The sequence below is a fragment of the Salvia splendens genome, chromosome 4 (genome assembly GCF_004379255.2).
Source record: "Salvia splendens isolate huo1 chromosome 4, SspV2, whole genome shotgun sequence".
Classification (NCBI taxonomy): Eukaryota; Viridiplantae; Streptophyta; class Magnoliopsida; order Lamiales; family Lamiaceae; genus Salvia; species Salvia splendens.
The window spans coordinates 35,312,515-35,326,817 of NC_056035.1; the positions used below are offsets into that span (position 1 = coordinate 35,312,515).

Here is a 14,303-nt window from a genome sequence, read left to right on the forward strand (position 1 = left end):
ATTAAATAATATTTAATCTTGCCTCATAACAAGCCGACCTTAGCTCAGTTGGTAGAGCGGAGGACTGTAGTGGTTCAGCTGTTATCCTTAGGTCACTGGTTCGAATCCGGTAGGTCGGATTTTTTCTTTTTAAAATTATTTTGCATTTTTACTTTGATAAAAATTTTATCTTTCAATTCATCCGAAAAATCAACTTCTCTCACTACTCCTGCCCTTTTTCTGATCGAGCGATTATGGTAAGATTTTCGTGTAAATGTTTTCCTTCACATGTCGATCTTTTCTTCACTGAATTTCATCAAGATTATTCCTTTTTTTTTGGATCCTGTGGTATAACTCTGTAGGCGAACTCATTGAGATTGTACCTAACATGCATTCGGAATACTCTAGAGGCTGCCTTGTGCTTGCAGGTGTGTTTTAATTCATTTTCACTTTCGGGATTCTACGAGTTTATTTTGGATTGGGAAATTGCGTAAATTTTCCGGGTTTTCTTGCTCAGTATTTGTGGATTTGATCATTCTGTAAATTCTTTTTTTTTTGGTTTGGTCTCTGTAGAATTTTCCCTGTCAAGAAGTGGAAAGGCACAATAAACCAGAAGTTGAACTCAAGTATGGATTAGTACTCCTTATTAATTAATAGTACTACCAATTTAATGGCGGTTACTTCCATTTGTTGTGTTGGACGAAATAAGCTTTAATTTTAGAATGTGGTGCACAATAAAATATGTATGCTTTAGTAGATCTTCTTCGCCCTTTGATATGCTAGAATTTGTATCAGAATGTCTATTTGGTTTATGAATCAATTTAAGATTCAGCATTAACTAAATGCATAATCACTTCCATGGAAAACTTTATCATTTGCTTTGTGGTTTCAGGACCAGTCCAGAGCTTCTACTGAATCCAGTAAGAATTCTTATTGCCTTATTATGCTGCAATTTTTTCCTTACTTAAACGTAATATGTTCGGGTTGGTTCTTGGTACTGATCTATATGACTGGTCCTCTATTGGTTCTTGTTACTAATCTCTATGGTCCTCTAGTAAGTAAAAAAACTTGAATCAGTTGAAGAACTGCAGACTAAGTAATTTTTTGTACAAGCCATATAACAAGAGCTTTATAACAAAATAACTGGACTTCGTTGGACCGTATTTACAGAGCCATCAGATTTAATCTACTTTGAAACTCTTTCGTTGACTGTCCCTTTTCTTTTGCTTTCTTCATTGTGCTGACTATATTGAACTTGATTTGGCAACTTAAAACTACAAATTAAAAAGCTGTTTCCTTACATTTTTTGGTGCATAATGCATTCTAAGAGTTCTTGTGTGGATGCCCAGTTTTAGTTAGTATTACTCTCTGCGATTTGTTACAAAATGGTGCCAATATCTGCATCGCATACTTTACTGCAAGTGCTATATGCATTGCATAGCATTTATCTTATTGGTACTGATGCCAATTTCTAACTCTTTGTCATTTTTAGTCTTAGTTTGAGGTCACCAGTATTTTTTTCCTTAATTCAGAACTTCTGTAACTATTTTAAAGCTATGAGGCGCTAACTACGCTTCATCTTGTATATCTGCCAAATTTGGGTCCTGTGAGATGGAACATTAAGGCTTGTTCACTTCAAAGATTTGTAATTTGGTGGATTGTTTTTCTTTGCAGATATGTTGGACGTGATAAAATTTATCATTGTTTCCTTGTATACTACATGGGATAAATCATACTCCTATTTCACTTCTATGGATTGTCTACTTATTATACATTTAGATTGAAAGTCAATTTAATCAGTGGTCTTGAGTTATCATCTAAGTATTTGAAATCTAGAAAAGTAAAGATTTTTCATAGTTTGACCATTTCTAGCAAACCAACCATATCTACCAAATTAAACAAGGCTGAAGAGTTTAACATTGGAGAGTTCTTTTACTTTATGAAACTATGGTTTCTTTTATTCTGTCTTTGAGCTATTTTATGCTTCATATTATGTTTACTCTGTCTTTCTTCCAGGTTCTGATATGTAGAAATGAAGCTGAAAAATGTTTGATAGAAACATCTATAAATTCATTACGCATTAGCCTTAAGGTAAATTCCGGTAAGCTTCATGAGTTTATTGGAAATGTATATACTATATGTTCATGGCCTGGTGGTGCAGACTCAGCATATTATGCCTAATAATATAGTTATATCTATATCCTGTGTTGCTACCAGTACAAGTCATACTTTTATGAGTCCTATTCGATTTCTGCTAAGTTCAAGGTGGTCTTTAGTTTAGTTAAGAGGAGGGATGGGGGCAACAGAGATGATAGTGGTGATTGTTGAAATTTATGGTTCCTGAAGATGTTACAATCATGCTTCGACAGATGTGATAGGGAGGGCTTCCAATTGTTGTAGCCTGGACTTTTTGATTCATAATTAGCATGGGAGTGACTGACTATTTAGTGCTGTAGAGTGATCAGGTCTTTAGTTAACGCTTTCAAGCTAACTATATCTTAACACAAAATCTATTTGGATGTCTCAAGAAATGAGAAACTTGACATTCTTTATATCATTGTTGTTATAGGTTAAGCAGGCAGATGAACTTGAGAATATACTGACAAAGAAGTTTCTTAGATTTTTGTCCATGAGAGCAGAAGCATTTCAAGTTTTAAGAAGAAAACCGGTGCAGGTTTGTATTTTTCTTGTACTATTAGTTTTTTGTTGTTGTCAAGCATCAGAACCAATATTAACTGATATTATATGCTCAGCCGTTCTAGTTTTTCATTAAAGCCCAGTGGTTTGATAAGTACGTGCCTGCTATTCTAACAATGATGGACAAATACTGGTTTGTAAGTGGGTTTGATTGACTCTCCAGAAAGGACATAAAAAACCAACCATAAGCTTATGTTGTGAATTTTGGAGTTATTGGAATTGAGAACACTATATTTCTTTGTTTTCTTATTCTGAGTTTCCACATATCCATTACTACACTTGGGTATTAGAAGGATATCTATGCATGTACATTGAGCAGCACTTATTCCTCAATTTTTTTAGATCCCCATGCATTGCCATGTGAATAGTTTTCACCTTCATAAATATGAATATATTAATCTCAATATAGCCTTGCCGATATACTGTCAGTTTTGCTGATCTTGTATTACCAAGACATTCCCTTATGATCTGTATTTCTTTTAATTTGTTTCGTTCATCAGGGGTATGACATCAGTTTCCTCATCACCAATTATCACTGCGAGGACATGCAGAAGCAGAAACTGATAGAATTTATAGTTCAGTTCATGGAGGTAATTATATTAAGTAATGAAGCATCTAACATTATATCTAATAAAAGTATAAAATGTATACTTAGTTATAAGTATTGGCAAAATGAAGTGTTGCTAATAAAAGGATAAAATGTATACTTGTTTTGAGTGATGCAAAATGAAGCCCTAAGTGTTGCTAATAAAAGTATAAAATTTATACTTGTTATCGATCATCACTCAAAACAAGTGGCAAAATGAAGGCTTCTAACTCCTAATTCACATCTCTGAACTGCAGGACATCGATAAAGAGATTAGTGAACTGAAATTGTCTGTGAATACACGAGGGAGACTAGTTGCTACAGAGTTCCTGAAGCAATTCATCTGATCATTTCCCCATGAGTCGAAATCTCGCATTGTAGCGTATGACAAGTTGTGGCACATTCTTGGAAATGCAGAATTCCGAAGGCTTTAGCAACGTTGAATGGTGGGTTGTTATTACTTGCGTAAATTCAAGAAAAATCTTGATGCGTATCCTAAAGCGCTATACCATTAAATGTTGAGTTTGTGATTGAGATAAAATTCACAGTTCGGTCGTAGCAATATTTTGATATACAGTAGTGGACTTAATGTTAACATTCACTAAACACATTTATTTTTTTAATTTGTGCTATATTTTGGAAGATAATCCAGACGAATGCATTCAGTTATAGTTGGCTTTTGAGCAATATTGTTGAAGTACTATAATCTAAAAGTTTGTCAAACATATTTTTTTCGTTGCATTTAAAAAGATGTTAAGTTTGTCAAACACATTTTTTCCGTTGCAGACAGAAAAAAACGTTGGTGGGAATTCAATTATTTTTATAATTTTGTAAACATGGGTTAAATAAGGGGTAAAACTTAAAAGATAATTTTTTAATAATTTCACAATTTCTAATAGAAGATAAAAAGAAAAAAAAAATCAATTCACACATAAGCTTAAGCCCTGGTGAGGCAATTTAGTTCCACCATGCACATGAATCTCTTTAGATGAGAGAATCACTTATTTTATCAACTACTACTACTACTACTAATATGTATCTTTTCATTGTTTTGGTAGCATACTTATAAGTTATTCCGGATTATTATTATAGATATTATTATTAGCATATCTTATCTTAACCAAACTAATTCATATCCTCAACAAATAGTTACATACAAACATGAGCCAACCATCTTCCTTCTTCTTTCCAATATGAGAGCATCTCCAATGGTCGGCGTCACCACCGGAGCGCCGATTTTTCGCCCACGCCGGTTTGACGCCGAACCATTGGAACCGGCGTGGGCGAAATCGGCGTCAAAATCGGCGTCGCCATGCCGATTCCCGCGCTGACGCCGGTTCCCACGCCGATCCTCACGGGCGCCATTGTGGCTCCCGGATCGGCGCCAAACCGGCGTCGGATTTAAATATTTTTTTTTTTTTTTCGCAAAACACTATATATACGCGCGTTGAACCTCATTTTCATTCGCACCACTTGTTTTAACGAGTACTCTCTCTCTACCTTACTTTCTGTACAAGATCAATTTAAGAAATGAGTAATGCCGGTGGTAGTGGTGGGGATGCGGATGAGTACGAGCGTATGATGAACGAAGAGCTTGATGCCTATTCAAAAGTGCACTGCGGCAATCAGGCAGTTGGCCTACGGCACCGCGGCAGACATGTGGGACGAATACCTCCACATCGGTGAGACGACTGCCATCGAATGTATGAAGTATTTCTGCCAGGGCGTGATCGAAGTATTCGGTGATCAGTATCTCCGAAAGCCTACCCCCGAAGATTGCCGGAATTTGCTGCGGATGCACGGGGATCAGCACGGGTTCCCGGGAATGCTAGGCAGCATAGATTGTATGCATTGGGAATGGAAGAACTGTCCCGCTGCCTGGAAGGGGTTTTACACGACCGGCTACAAGGGAAAAAATCCCACGATGATCCTCGAGGCCGTGGCTGATTACCGGTTGTGGATTTGGCATGCGTATTTTGGGATAGCCGGTTCGAACAACGACCTAAACGTCCTCAACTCGTCGCCCCTTTTCAACGAGCAGTGCCAGGGCGTCGGTCCGGCCATCAGTTTTGTCGCCAACGGCAACCAGCATGATATGGGCTACTACTTGGCGGATGGGATATACCCTAGGTGGCCCGTCTTTGTGAAGACGATCCGGTGCGCATCAGATCCGAAGAAGGCCTACTTTGCGACGCGGCAGGAGTCGGCGCGAAAGGACGTGGAGCGCGCATTTGGTGTGCTTCAAGCTCGATGGGCTGCAGTTAAGGGACCAACGCGTTTGTGGCATGTCGACTGCATTGCTGATATAATGTATGCCTGTATTATCATGCACAACATGATCGTCGAAGATGAAGGTGTACAACTGACTGATTGGGCCACCGACGATAATGAAGCAGGTCCAAGCCACGGCGTCATCACCGCCAACGTACGAGGTGGGGTACCGCACGATGAAGAAGCCCTCCTCCAAGCACATGCCGACATGCGTCAGACGGAGGCTCATATTCGACTGCAAAATGATTTAGTTGAAGAGTTGTGGGCGCTGAGGACTGCAAGGCGTTAGTTTTTATGCAAATTTATGTAATTTTTTAAATGTAATATTTTTAATTATTGTACTTTTTTTTATATTAATGTAATAAAAAAATTTTAATATTATTATTCGAATTTTCCGTATTTGTCTCGTAATTTAAATTCCGTATGTTGATACAAGTGTAAATTAAATTATATAATTGTTATTAGTGATGTGGATAGGTAGTGTGAAGGCTATTTGATGGCTATTTGATGTCCAGTTGATGTGGCAAGCTGATGTGGCAGGAGAATTGTAGTGCTGATGATGTGGCAGTGTGAAGGCTATTTGACGGCTATTTGACGTCCGTCAGCATTGGAGATGCTCTGATAGAGAATCTATAGAGTGTGCACAAGATATAAAATACTGACGTGGAGCAGGCGCTCACAAGAGTCGCCCAAATTTGTTGCTCAGCAGATCAATTCTCTATGAATAAATAAGTAAAATCAAAATACAAAAAATTGGGCAAAGCAACAGAACCAAAACCCTTTCAACGGAATCCCTCCCTCACACACACGAACACGCACAAATGTCGCTCTCTCGTCACCTTCTCCGGCGTGGCTCCTCCGATTCCGCCGCCCTCCGTCACTACTCCACCGCATCTGGATCCTCACTCGCCCACCACCACCAGCACGAATTCGACCCTCCAAGCTCCTATATAAACTCCTGGAAGCCGCCGCGAAACCCCAAGGAAGCCAACAGGCAACTGGCATTGCTCCGCCGCGATTACGATCGCAAAATGAAAGAAATCCGCAAGGATTATATCAATGAAATGGAGCTGCAGAGAATCGAGAAATTACGGAAGGACACGGCGAGAAACGAGGCGCTGCGGATCGCCAACGAAGAGAGGAGACTGGCCAAGGATGCGAAGAAGAAGGCAGAGGCCATCGAGAGACAGGCTGCTGAAGAGGAGTTCCGGCAGATGTTGGTATGTTAAATTCATTCGATTTCTCTAAAATTCGATTTGATTGTTATTCTAAGAATGAGGCATAACAACTGAGACTGTAATATATTGCATAATTTACCAGGCATAGCATACAAGACTACAAAGTATAGCATTTTTCATTTCCGTTGGTATAATTCGCAAAACTAGTTTTATTATTGTTCTCTGAGCTTATACAGATTCTATTAGTTCTAACTTCTATAAGAGAAAATTGTTGTTGCCAAAATAACCAAACATACTCTTCTATGCATATTTCGCGGTGTATTAACTTTTCTGTATGTATTGCGTTTGAAAATGAAGATTTTTCTGGCCATTGTGAGTGGACTTGCGTTTGTTTGTTTGCTTAGTAGCATAATTTCTAGGTATATTGATATGTAGTGTGGTCACTGTGGGGTATGAGTGTAGTTTTTTCTTAAATTTGTTTTACGAACTTTTGTCATTTATAAGACTCTTCCCCTTGAACTACATTCATTACAAAAATCAAACTGAACTTGTGCTAACCTTACAGATTGCAAATTTCTGCTCTTTCAATCACCAGAAGGTCATTTTAAGGTTCATTTTGGCATGTAGCTTGTTGTGCAGTGACTAAATAGTCAATGTAGTCTTAATTTGTCACTCCCAAGTGAATTGTTCACGAATAAAACCCTATGTATTGTTAAATTTGTAAATTAATATGTTTAGAATGGTTTGGGAAAAATACTTTTATTCTACTTTACCAAATAATATGAGTTGAAATGACTGTGTAATCCCTAAAAATAAGCTACAATGTTCAAAATACTCCCTCCATCCCCTAAGAAGAGTCCTATTTGGTTTCGGCACGGGTTTTAAGAAATGTGAAAAAAAGTAGATTGAATAAGTTAGTTGATATGAGTTCCACATATATATATTGGTTTTATGATAAAATGTGAGTGAAATAAGTTGGTGGAATGTGATACTTACTATTTATGGTAAAAATGTAATAGGATTCTTAGTGGGGGACGGACTAAAATGGCAAAATAGGAGTCTTAATGGGGGACGGAGGGAGTACCTCTTAATGAAAAAAACTCTTTAAGATGGTCATCTGATTAGGAAAGTCGCCTGAAAACAAGTAGTATGAGGTTAAACATGTAAAATTTGCAAAAGTTTGCCTCTTTCAACCGAAAAAATGAGGTTTCTAAGTTCAAACTCCAAAGACAGGCATTATTCTGGTAGCTTCTTGAATGGTATGTGCTGTGCTGCAATTATTTGTAGTCTCAACCATTGCCTAAACTACTTTTTATCATTTTTTATATTCACTGCTCAAAGTTCAATATAAGGTAGTACATTGATCAGACTTTGGAGTTCCAAATTTTATGATATGAAAAGTTAGAAAAGGTCATAACTTGATCATGATTTTTCCCAATTGTGAAATATATTCATCAGCCCAGTAACTGTTTCCTTCTACTAGGAATGTGCAAAGTTGACATTGAATATGTGAAAAACAAAAAATACCAGCATTGTAATTATTCTGAAGATGAAACCTAGTTGCATATGCTTTAATTTTTTTGATGTGATGCAGATGAAAGAAAGAGCAGAGAAGCTTGAATACTGGAGAATGAGAGAGAATAAGATTGAGGAGCAAAAGAAAGAGAAGAAAGAGCTTTTGCGTAGGCAAAGTTCAAAGTGGATTGACGAACACAATCTAGTGAAGACAGCAGTGAATGCAGTGTTTGACAATGTTCCACTCCCATATCCCAAGTAGTGTGTGTAGACAGCTTCATCCTTAGCTCTTTTCGACTTTGGATCTGATCGTAAGGCCTGCCCAACTACTAGTTACTTGTTCAAGTTAAATGCTGTCACGGTACTAGGGCAGCTGGGGGAGTTTTTATATTTTCATCCTGGATTTAATCCTTTAATCATACGAAAGCGTAATTGCTCTCTGTATTTTTGCAGCATTGATGCATCATTTTTAGATGTGTGGTGTGGAAAAGACTTGTCTGAGTTTTATAATTTAGCCTTGCCCAGAATGGGTGAATCAAACGGTTATAATAATCAAGTGCCGATGGTTATAACCGGTTCTTAATCATCCAATTTTTCATTCTTACTATAACATTTTCAAAGTAAAAAAGTTGTCAGTCGACTTTATCATAGTATGATTAATAATGTTATTATATGTCTATATTCATTTTCAGTTTAAGAAAATGAGGTTCGCCGTTTAATATGTCTAACTTGGCTGGTACAAGGAGACTTTATATGAAACCATATCGACCTTTTCATTTCCGGTGAACTAATTTCAAAAGTTTGAAAAATCCATGTAAAAACACTATATGCCAAAAGATTAGAAATTCAGTTGACTGTAATTAGTTGGAGTAAAATCTACTACTAGTTGATAAATACGGTACAACCACCAAACGCTATTTTTACAGTCAGAAACTTCATCAAGTTACATCAAGCTATCATTTACAATGCATTTTAATTCTGGAATAGACAAAAATGAAGAGATAAGTTGCCTTCGTCAGTCAACAGCTTAGTGCTAACCCATTCCAAACACAACTTTCAGTTCTACCAAGCTGCAGTGCCTTCTTCTATTGAGCCTTTGGTTTCTGAATCTTCACATATGCGAAAATTCCCAAGAAATAGTTGACCTTCGGATCCCATCCCCGTTGCTGAGCACGACAGTACATCAAGAATGCATTGGCAAAGTATGAGTTGAACCCCATGCATATATGCCACATTGCATGGCCCTGGGGATTGAAGTACCAACGAGAAATGTCCTTGCAAAACAGACGGTCAACTAGCCAGCAGAGACTCCCAACTAGAAGGGTGGCAACATACAACTTTGCAAGTCGCTTGGCTGACCTGTCTTCTGTGAGGATATAATACTTGTACATCCTCGGAACACAAAGAAGACAAAGCAGCACATAGTGCACTTTGAAGCCAATGTGAAAACGAACGAGAGAATGAGCAACGGCAAATAGTGCTCCATAGAGGAACAAAAAAGTGGGCATTGTACTCCGATAGTGCCAATCGGGTGAATAGAGGATGTAAATATAAAGGAGCATTTCCCACACCATAGGTGTTTCGTCACCTTGCTGTTGCCTGGAAAAAAGAGTTTCAAATGTTTGTCAAGATAAAGATTGCAGGGTAGCACTTTTCACTAGATATCCTATGATTGGATTGAAATTGAAGGCACATTCATGATAGCAGATCATACAAAGAAATCATGAATCTAGACAAATTTTAATTTAAAAAAAAAACTCATCAATCACATTACTTTTTCTGTGTTACTACATGATCACAGAACAAGAACCAAGAAGACCAATAATACAGCATTACTAGCATTTCCTTTGTTGCCTCACTAATGCTATTAGCTATGCAAACTTCAATCAATTTATGCAGCATACACAAATAGTTGTGATCAATACACTACTAATACATATGTACAGAAAAATTGATTCCCAGGCCACTTGTTCATCAGATAGTTCTAATACACCTAATTTAACCAATGTTGATGAATGATTTTTTATGATATCCATGAAGGTGAAGAGGTTGCTTTAAGGATCTAGGGAGTAAAAAGAACAAAAACAGGTGAAGCAACTGAATTCGTCTCCATCAACTAAGTTTATCAGCAGATGCCAATCAAATTATGCGGCGATACTCCATTCAACATTTCCCAACTAATATAATTATGATTGCACAACTAATCTATAATTTTATAGATATTAAATTCCACCTATACATATAATCAACCTTTCACCAAACAGCACTCTCATATCCCAATGTGAGAAATCTCCCCAAAACATCTAGTCATCATATTTCCTTATACTTCCATATAATACTAGTCTCTTTGCTACAACCATTTTTATTCACGCAACTGAAAGTACACCAGAGTAGAAACACAAAATCTGATTTTAGTTGTCTGGACAGGCAGGTATATATGCCCCAAAAGTTTAGTAGCACAATAACTTATGCCAGTCTTATTGAAGGATTTATCATCCATACATTAAGATCCATCATAAGAAGAACATTAAGCTGCTTGTTATATTTCTAAGTTGCTGTCTGCTATGGTTTACCTAAACATGACTACATGAGCTGTTAAGTGTTAACCAATCAACTGTCCAGCAAAGCCACCAGAACAAGCGAACGAACCGAAAGCTTGACCTTTTTTCAGTAAAAAAATAGTAACTCAATTTGTAGATAGAGATTCTAGAGATTTGTGAGAGCGGGCTACCTTGTTTGTACAGTAAAACGGTAACAGGCAAGCTACGGAGGGGGTTCTATATGCCTAACAGAAATAGATAATGACATTAACATTGAGCTATTACTTCGATGAATGACTAATAATAAAATTAAGACTGGAATACCAGTATTGGTTTTTTTTCACTCCTTATGTCAAATTAGTTAAAGAAAAAGTAGTATCTACAGAAAATAGGGGGTCACACTGGTAACTCCATACTTAGAACAGCATTTTTCTAGAAGCACATAGCATATTATGTGCTAGTATCTTGTGGCATTTGTAAGGATTTATATTACACCAAAGTCATTATTATTTTAATTTGACTAGGTATAAATAATTGCTTAGGTGCTTACTATAGCCCCCAACGGTCCTAATAGCATTGGTTCACAAGTACTATTTACAGGACTTTTCTCATCTGACCCTGCCTTCATATTTCATGTCTTGTTTACACCACCCAAATAAAATAGTATATGCACACTACAAGACACACTAATATTATGCACATTACAAAATGGAACTTGATCAGAAGAAAGAAGGGAGAGATAAGAACTTACAGTCGCTGTAATGTGGCGTGATATAGCATACTGCCAATAGAAAGTATCATATTTGATATATGAAGTACACAGAACCTCTTCTCAAAATGCTGTCTCAATGAATTCACAAGACCAATGAGTGCTAAAAGGATGCCTGGAGCAATAGAGATGGTATTGAAAAACTCTGCAATATAAGATGAGTAGACGTAATTTGGCTCACACCACTCATGTGTGGATGTGACAGGGCCCCAAAAACTTGACACATCATCTGTCATATCTCAATATATAGGCCCAGATGGGATTATCCTTTCTGAAGAACGCCTCAGGACTTGAATAATTTCAACAAATCCTACTGAAAAAATGCAAGTAGAAGCCGTGTAAGTAGACAAGCAATAGTATTTATCGAGCATGACCTTTCTTTTTCTTGCTCTTCAAACTAATCAAAAGATGCAACCATTTAGGAGGCTGAAAAGGATCAATACAAATCAATCAACAAGATATTCATAGTGAAGGTGAATGGCTCTGTTAAGTACAAGGTAGTTGGCATTCTTTCGACTGGATATGCATTATAGACTTGATAAAACACGGAGATGAATACTTCTCTATTCAACATCAAGTTTCAAATGTAGATGATCCACAAATATTTTTGTTAATAACACAATATTTTCAAAGTGATCCAACAGCAGAGATTGCTCACTTGCTCAATGGATTGGCCTAGAGCCATAGACAATAATATAATAGCAGTACATATATTTTAGTGTAGAATTTCATACACAGTTAGGCATACGGGAGTAAAAAAAACCTCAGACAAATAGCAAATAGAGCCTCTGACCAACAATAAATATTCACACGCTTTACAAATTACAAGACACTGAAACACTAATATATCAGTTAGTTATGAGCAAAAAGCTTACGCTGCGCCAGAGCGGAACTTTACTCAGAGAAACTGGTTGGCCAAAAAGATTTGGATTTTTCCATCTCTGGGTATTATTCTGGCACAAGCCACAAAGTAGACGATTTACCATAGAGTGGTAGAACCTTACAAATTGTACTCCTATAACAATTTTTTATACACTCCCATCACAGACGCGTGACAAAATTGGGTCTTTGAGCAGGCAGAGGAAGCTTTAGGATTCAACTAGGTTATTTCTCTCTTCTCCTATATCATTGATGAGTCTCAGTAAATTTATAGTTATCTCCAGAATAGTTTAGTTAGTTGCCATGTCGAGTAGGATGCTTCATGGATTGAGGGCTACTTCATTATAAATAAGAGGCTAGCCATTGGATAAAACTCAACAAACTGACTTCGGAATTATGGTAGGCTGGTAGACACTAGACAGGGAAGAGCATCTCCTGAGTTTGTTGTTCTTTCTAACCATTATTTCAATTCTTGAAGATTGTTACCCAGTATCAATCAAAATTCAGTATTTAATTTTCAATTTTGAACATTTTCCTCCGTTTGGTCCGAAATATAATCCTTCACATCTGCTTGGGGTATCAAGACAAAGCATTTAATTAAGCATCCTGCTATACTGCGGTATAGCATGTCCAGTTAACACGGAACTACTTTCTAGAAACTGGTACACGCAACACAGCAACAATAACATTGGACGAACAATATATTCACAAGAACTACCGATTTCCTTGACCACAAGAAATCAAGAAAATCTAAACATTCTTCAACTTTTAAGAGGGCCACGTTTACAAAATATTTCATTTTTCTGGATAATTGAATGGTTAGAACTCAAGTACACGTTCACACACATACACACACACCCGATTCAGTATTTTATATCAAAAAAATTAGTTACAATACAATATGTATTTTCTCCAAATCACTAGGGAAAATTAAGCAAAAACAACAAAGGGCCATAAAACAGATGGAGGAAAGGCATAGAAGTTAAGAACTCAATGATTCTGCAGACAGAATCCCAATTACTATTTTTATATCACAAAAAAGAAAAGAAAAAAGAAACCGACAGTTTCGCACAACAAAATGCAGTTCCAGGATAACAAATTGTGCGTAGAAGACATAACACAAACAGGATTTACCTTTGCACACAGATCTGAACGGCGTCGTCAGCACACACACTGGAAAACTTGAAATTCGGCTGGATGGATGCAATTGCACTGCTTTAAACGTAGATATCAATCTGCATTCCCATGCGAAATTGAAGCAGAATTCGATGATCTCCTCTCGTTTTCTCTTGGAACAATTTTCAGTTCTAGTGTAGAAGAAGGGTTGGAATTCCAAAATGCTTGATTTTGACAGGATACGATTAGTTCCCACGCGCGACACCGCGCGTATTGAGAGTTTCGTGTTTGGACTGCGGGTGACAAATTAATAGAATCGCCTAATAAAATTTAAGCGCTGGGAAATAGGTTTACAAATTTAACTTTATTGTCGTCAATATAAACGGGGACGGCCGCCGCAATTAGTGGAGTATAAAATTTAAAAAAACAAGGTAAATAAATACTTCCTCCTTTTCTTCAAAATTAAATTTTTTTAAATGATATGAATTTTAATATAAAATTAGTATAATAAGAATATAAAAAAGAAAATGTGTAATAGGGAGTTAATATTAGTCGACCTTATAAATTCGCCAATCTCCAATCCATTTTTTCTATCACATTAGAGTGTCCACTATAGTATAGGTGCGCCGGCCGCCCCCGCCGGCGGGGCGGTCTATAGTGAGCGGGAAGTCCGCCCCGAAGCGGACAAAAAAAGGGGGCGGAAGGCCTTCGCGAGAACGCGCCGGTCGCCGGGCGGCGGGGCGGACGATTTTTTATTTTTTAAATTAAATTTA

General features: G+C 37.2%; 3 protein-coding genes and 1 non-coding gene across 4 annotated transcripts; 3 read left to right on the forward strand and 1 right to left on the reverse strand.

Moving 5' to 3' along the window:
• The first annotated feature begins 33 nt into the window (after positions 1 to 33).
• On the forward strand, positions 34 to 119 carry TRNAY-GUA. Its single transcript is given in 2 exon segments — positions 34 to 70; positions 84 to 119. It is a non-coding gene; the product is annotated as a tRNA-Tyr (tRNA).
• LOC121799665 (actin-related protein 2/3 complex subunit 4) lies at positions 94 to 3,909 on the forward strand. Its single transcript, XM_042199097.1, has 8 exons — positions 94 to 236; positions 342 to 407; positions 553 to 605; positions 872 to 899; positions 1,996 to 2,070; positions 2,549 to 2,653; positions 3,177 to 3,266; positions 3,520 to 3,909. The coding sequence occupies exons 1-8, from the start codon at positions 234 to 236 to the stop codon at positions 3,607 to 3,609; spliced, it is 510 nt and encodes a 169-aa protein (XP_042055031.1). The 5' UTR covers positions 94 to 233; the 3' UTR covers positions 3,610 to 3,909.
• A 2,358-nt stretch (positions 3,910 to 6,267) lies between these two features.
• On the forward strand, positions 6,268 to 8,736 carry LOC121797859 (stress response protein NST1-like). Its single transcript, XM_042196616.1, has 2 exons — positions 6,268 to 6,753; positions 8,306 to 8,736. Exons 1-2 carry the CDS (start codon positions 6,355 to 6,357, stop codon positions 8,486 to 8,488), a joined length of 582 nt encoding a protein of 193 aa, XP_042052550.1. The 5' UTR covers positions 6,268 to 6,354; the 3' UTR covers positions 8,489 to 8,736.
• Positions 8,737 to 9,064: 328 nt separating this feature from the next.
• Positions 9,065 to 13,809, reverse strand: LOC121800486 (alkaline ceramidase-like). The gene is made up of 3 exons (XM_042200053.1): positions 13,549 to 13,809; positions 11,518 to 11,848; positions 9,065 to 9,825 (listed from the first exon to the last, which is right to left on the reverse strand). Exons 2-3 carry the CDS (start codon positions 11,769 to 11,771, stop codon positions 9,312 to 9,314), a joined length of 768 nt encoding a protein of 255 aa, XP_042055987.1. The 5' UTR covers positions 11,772 to 11,848; positions 13,549 to 13,809; the 3' UTR covers positions 9,065 to 9,311.
• Between the last annotated feature and the right edge of the window lie 494 nt (positions 13,810 to 14,303).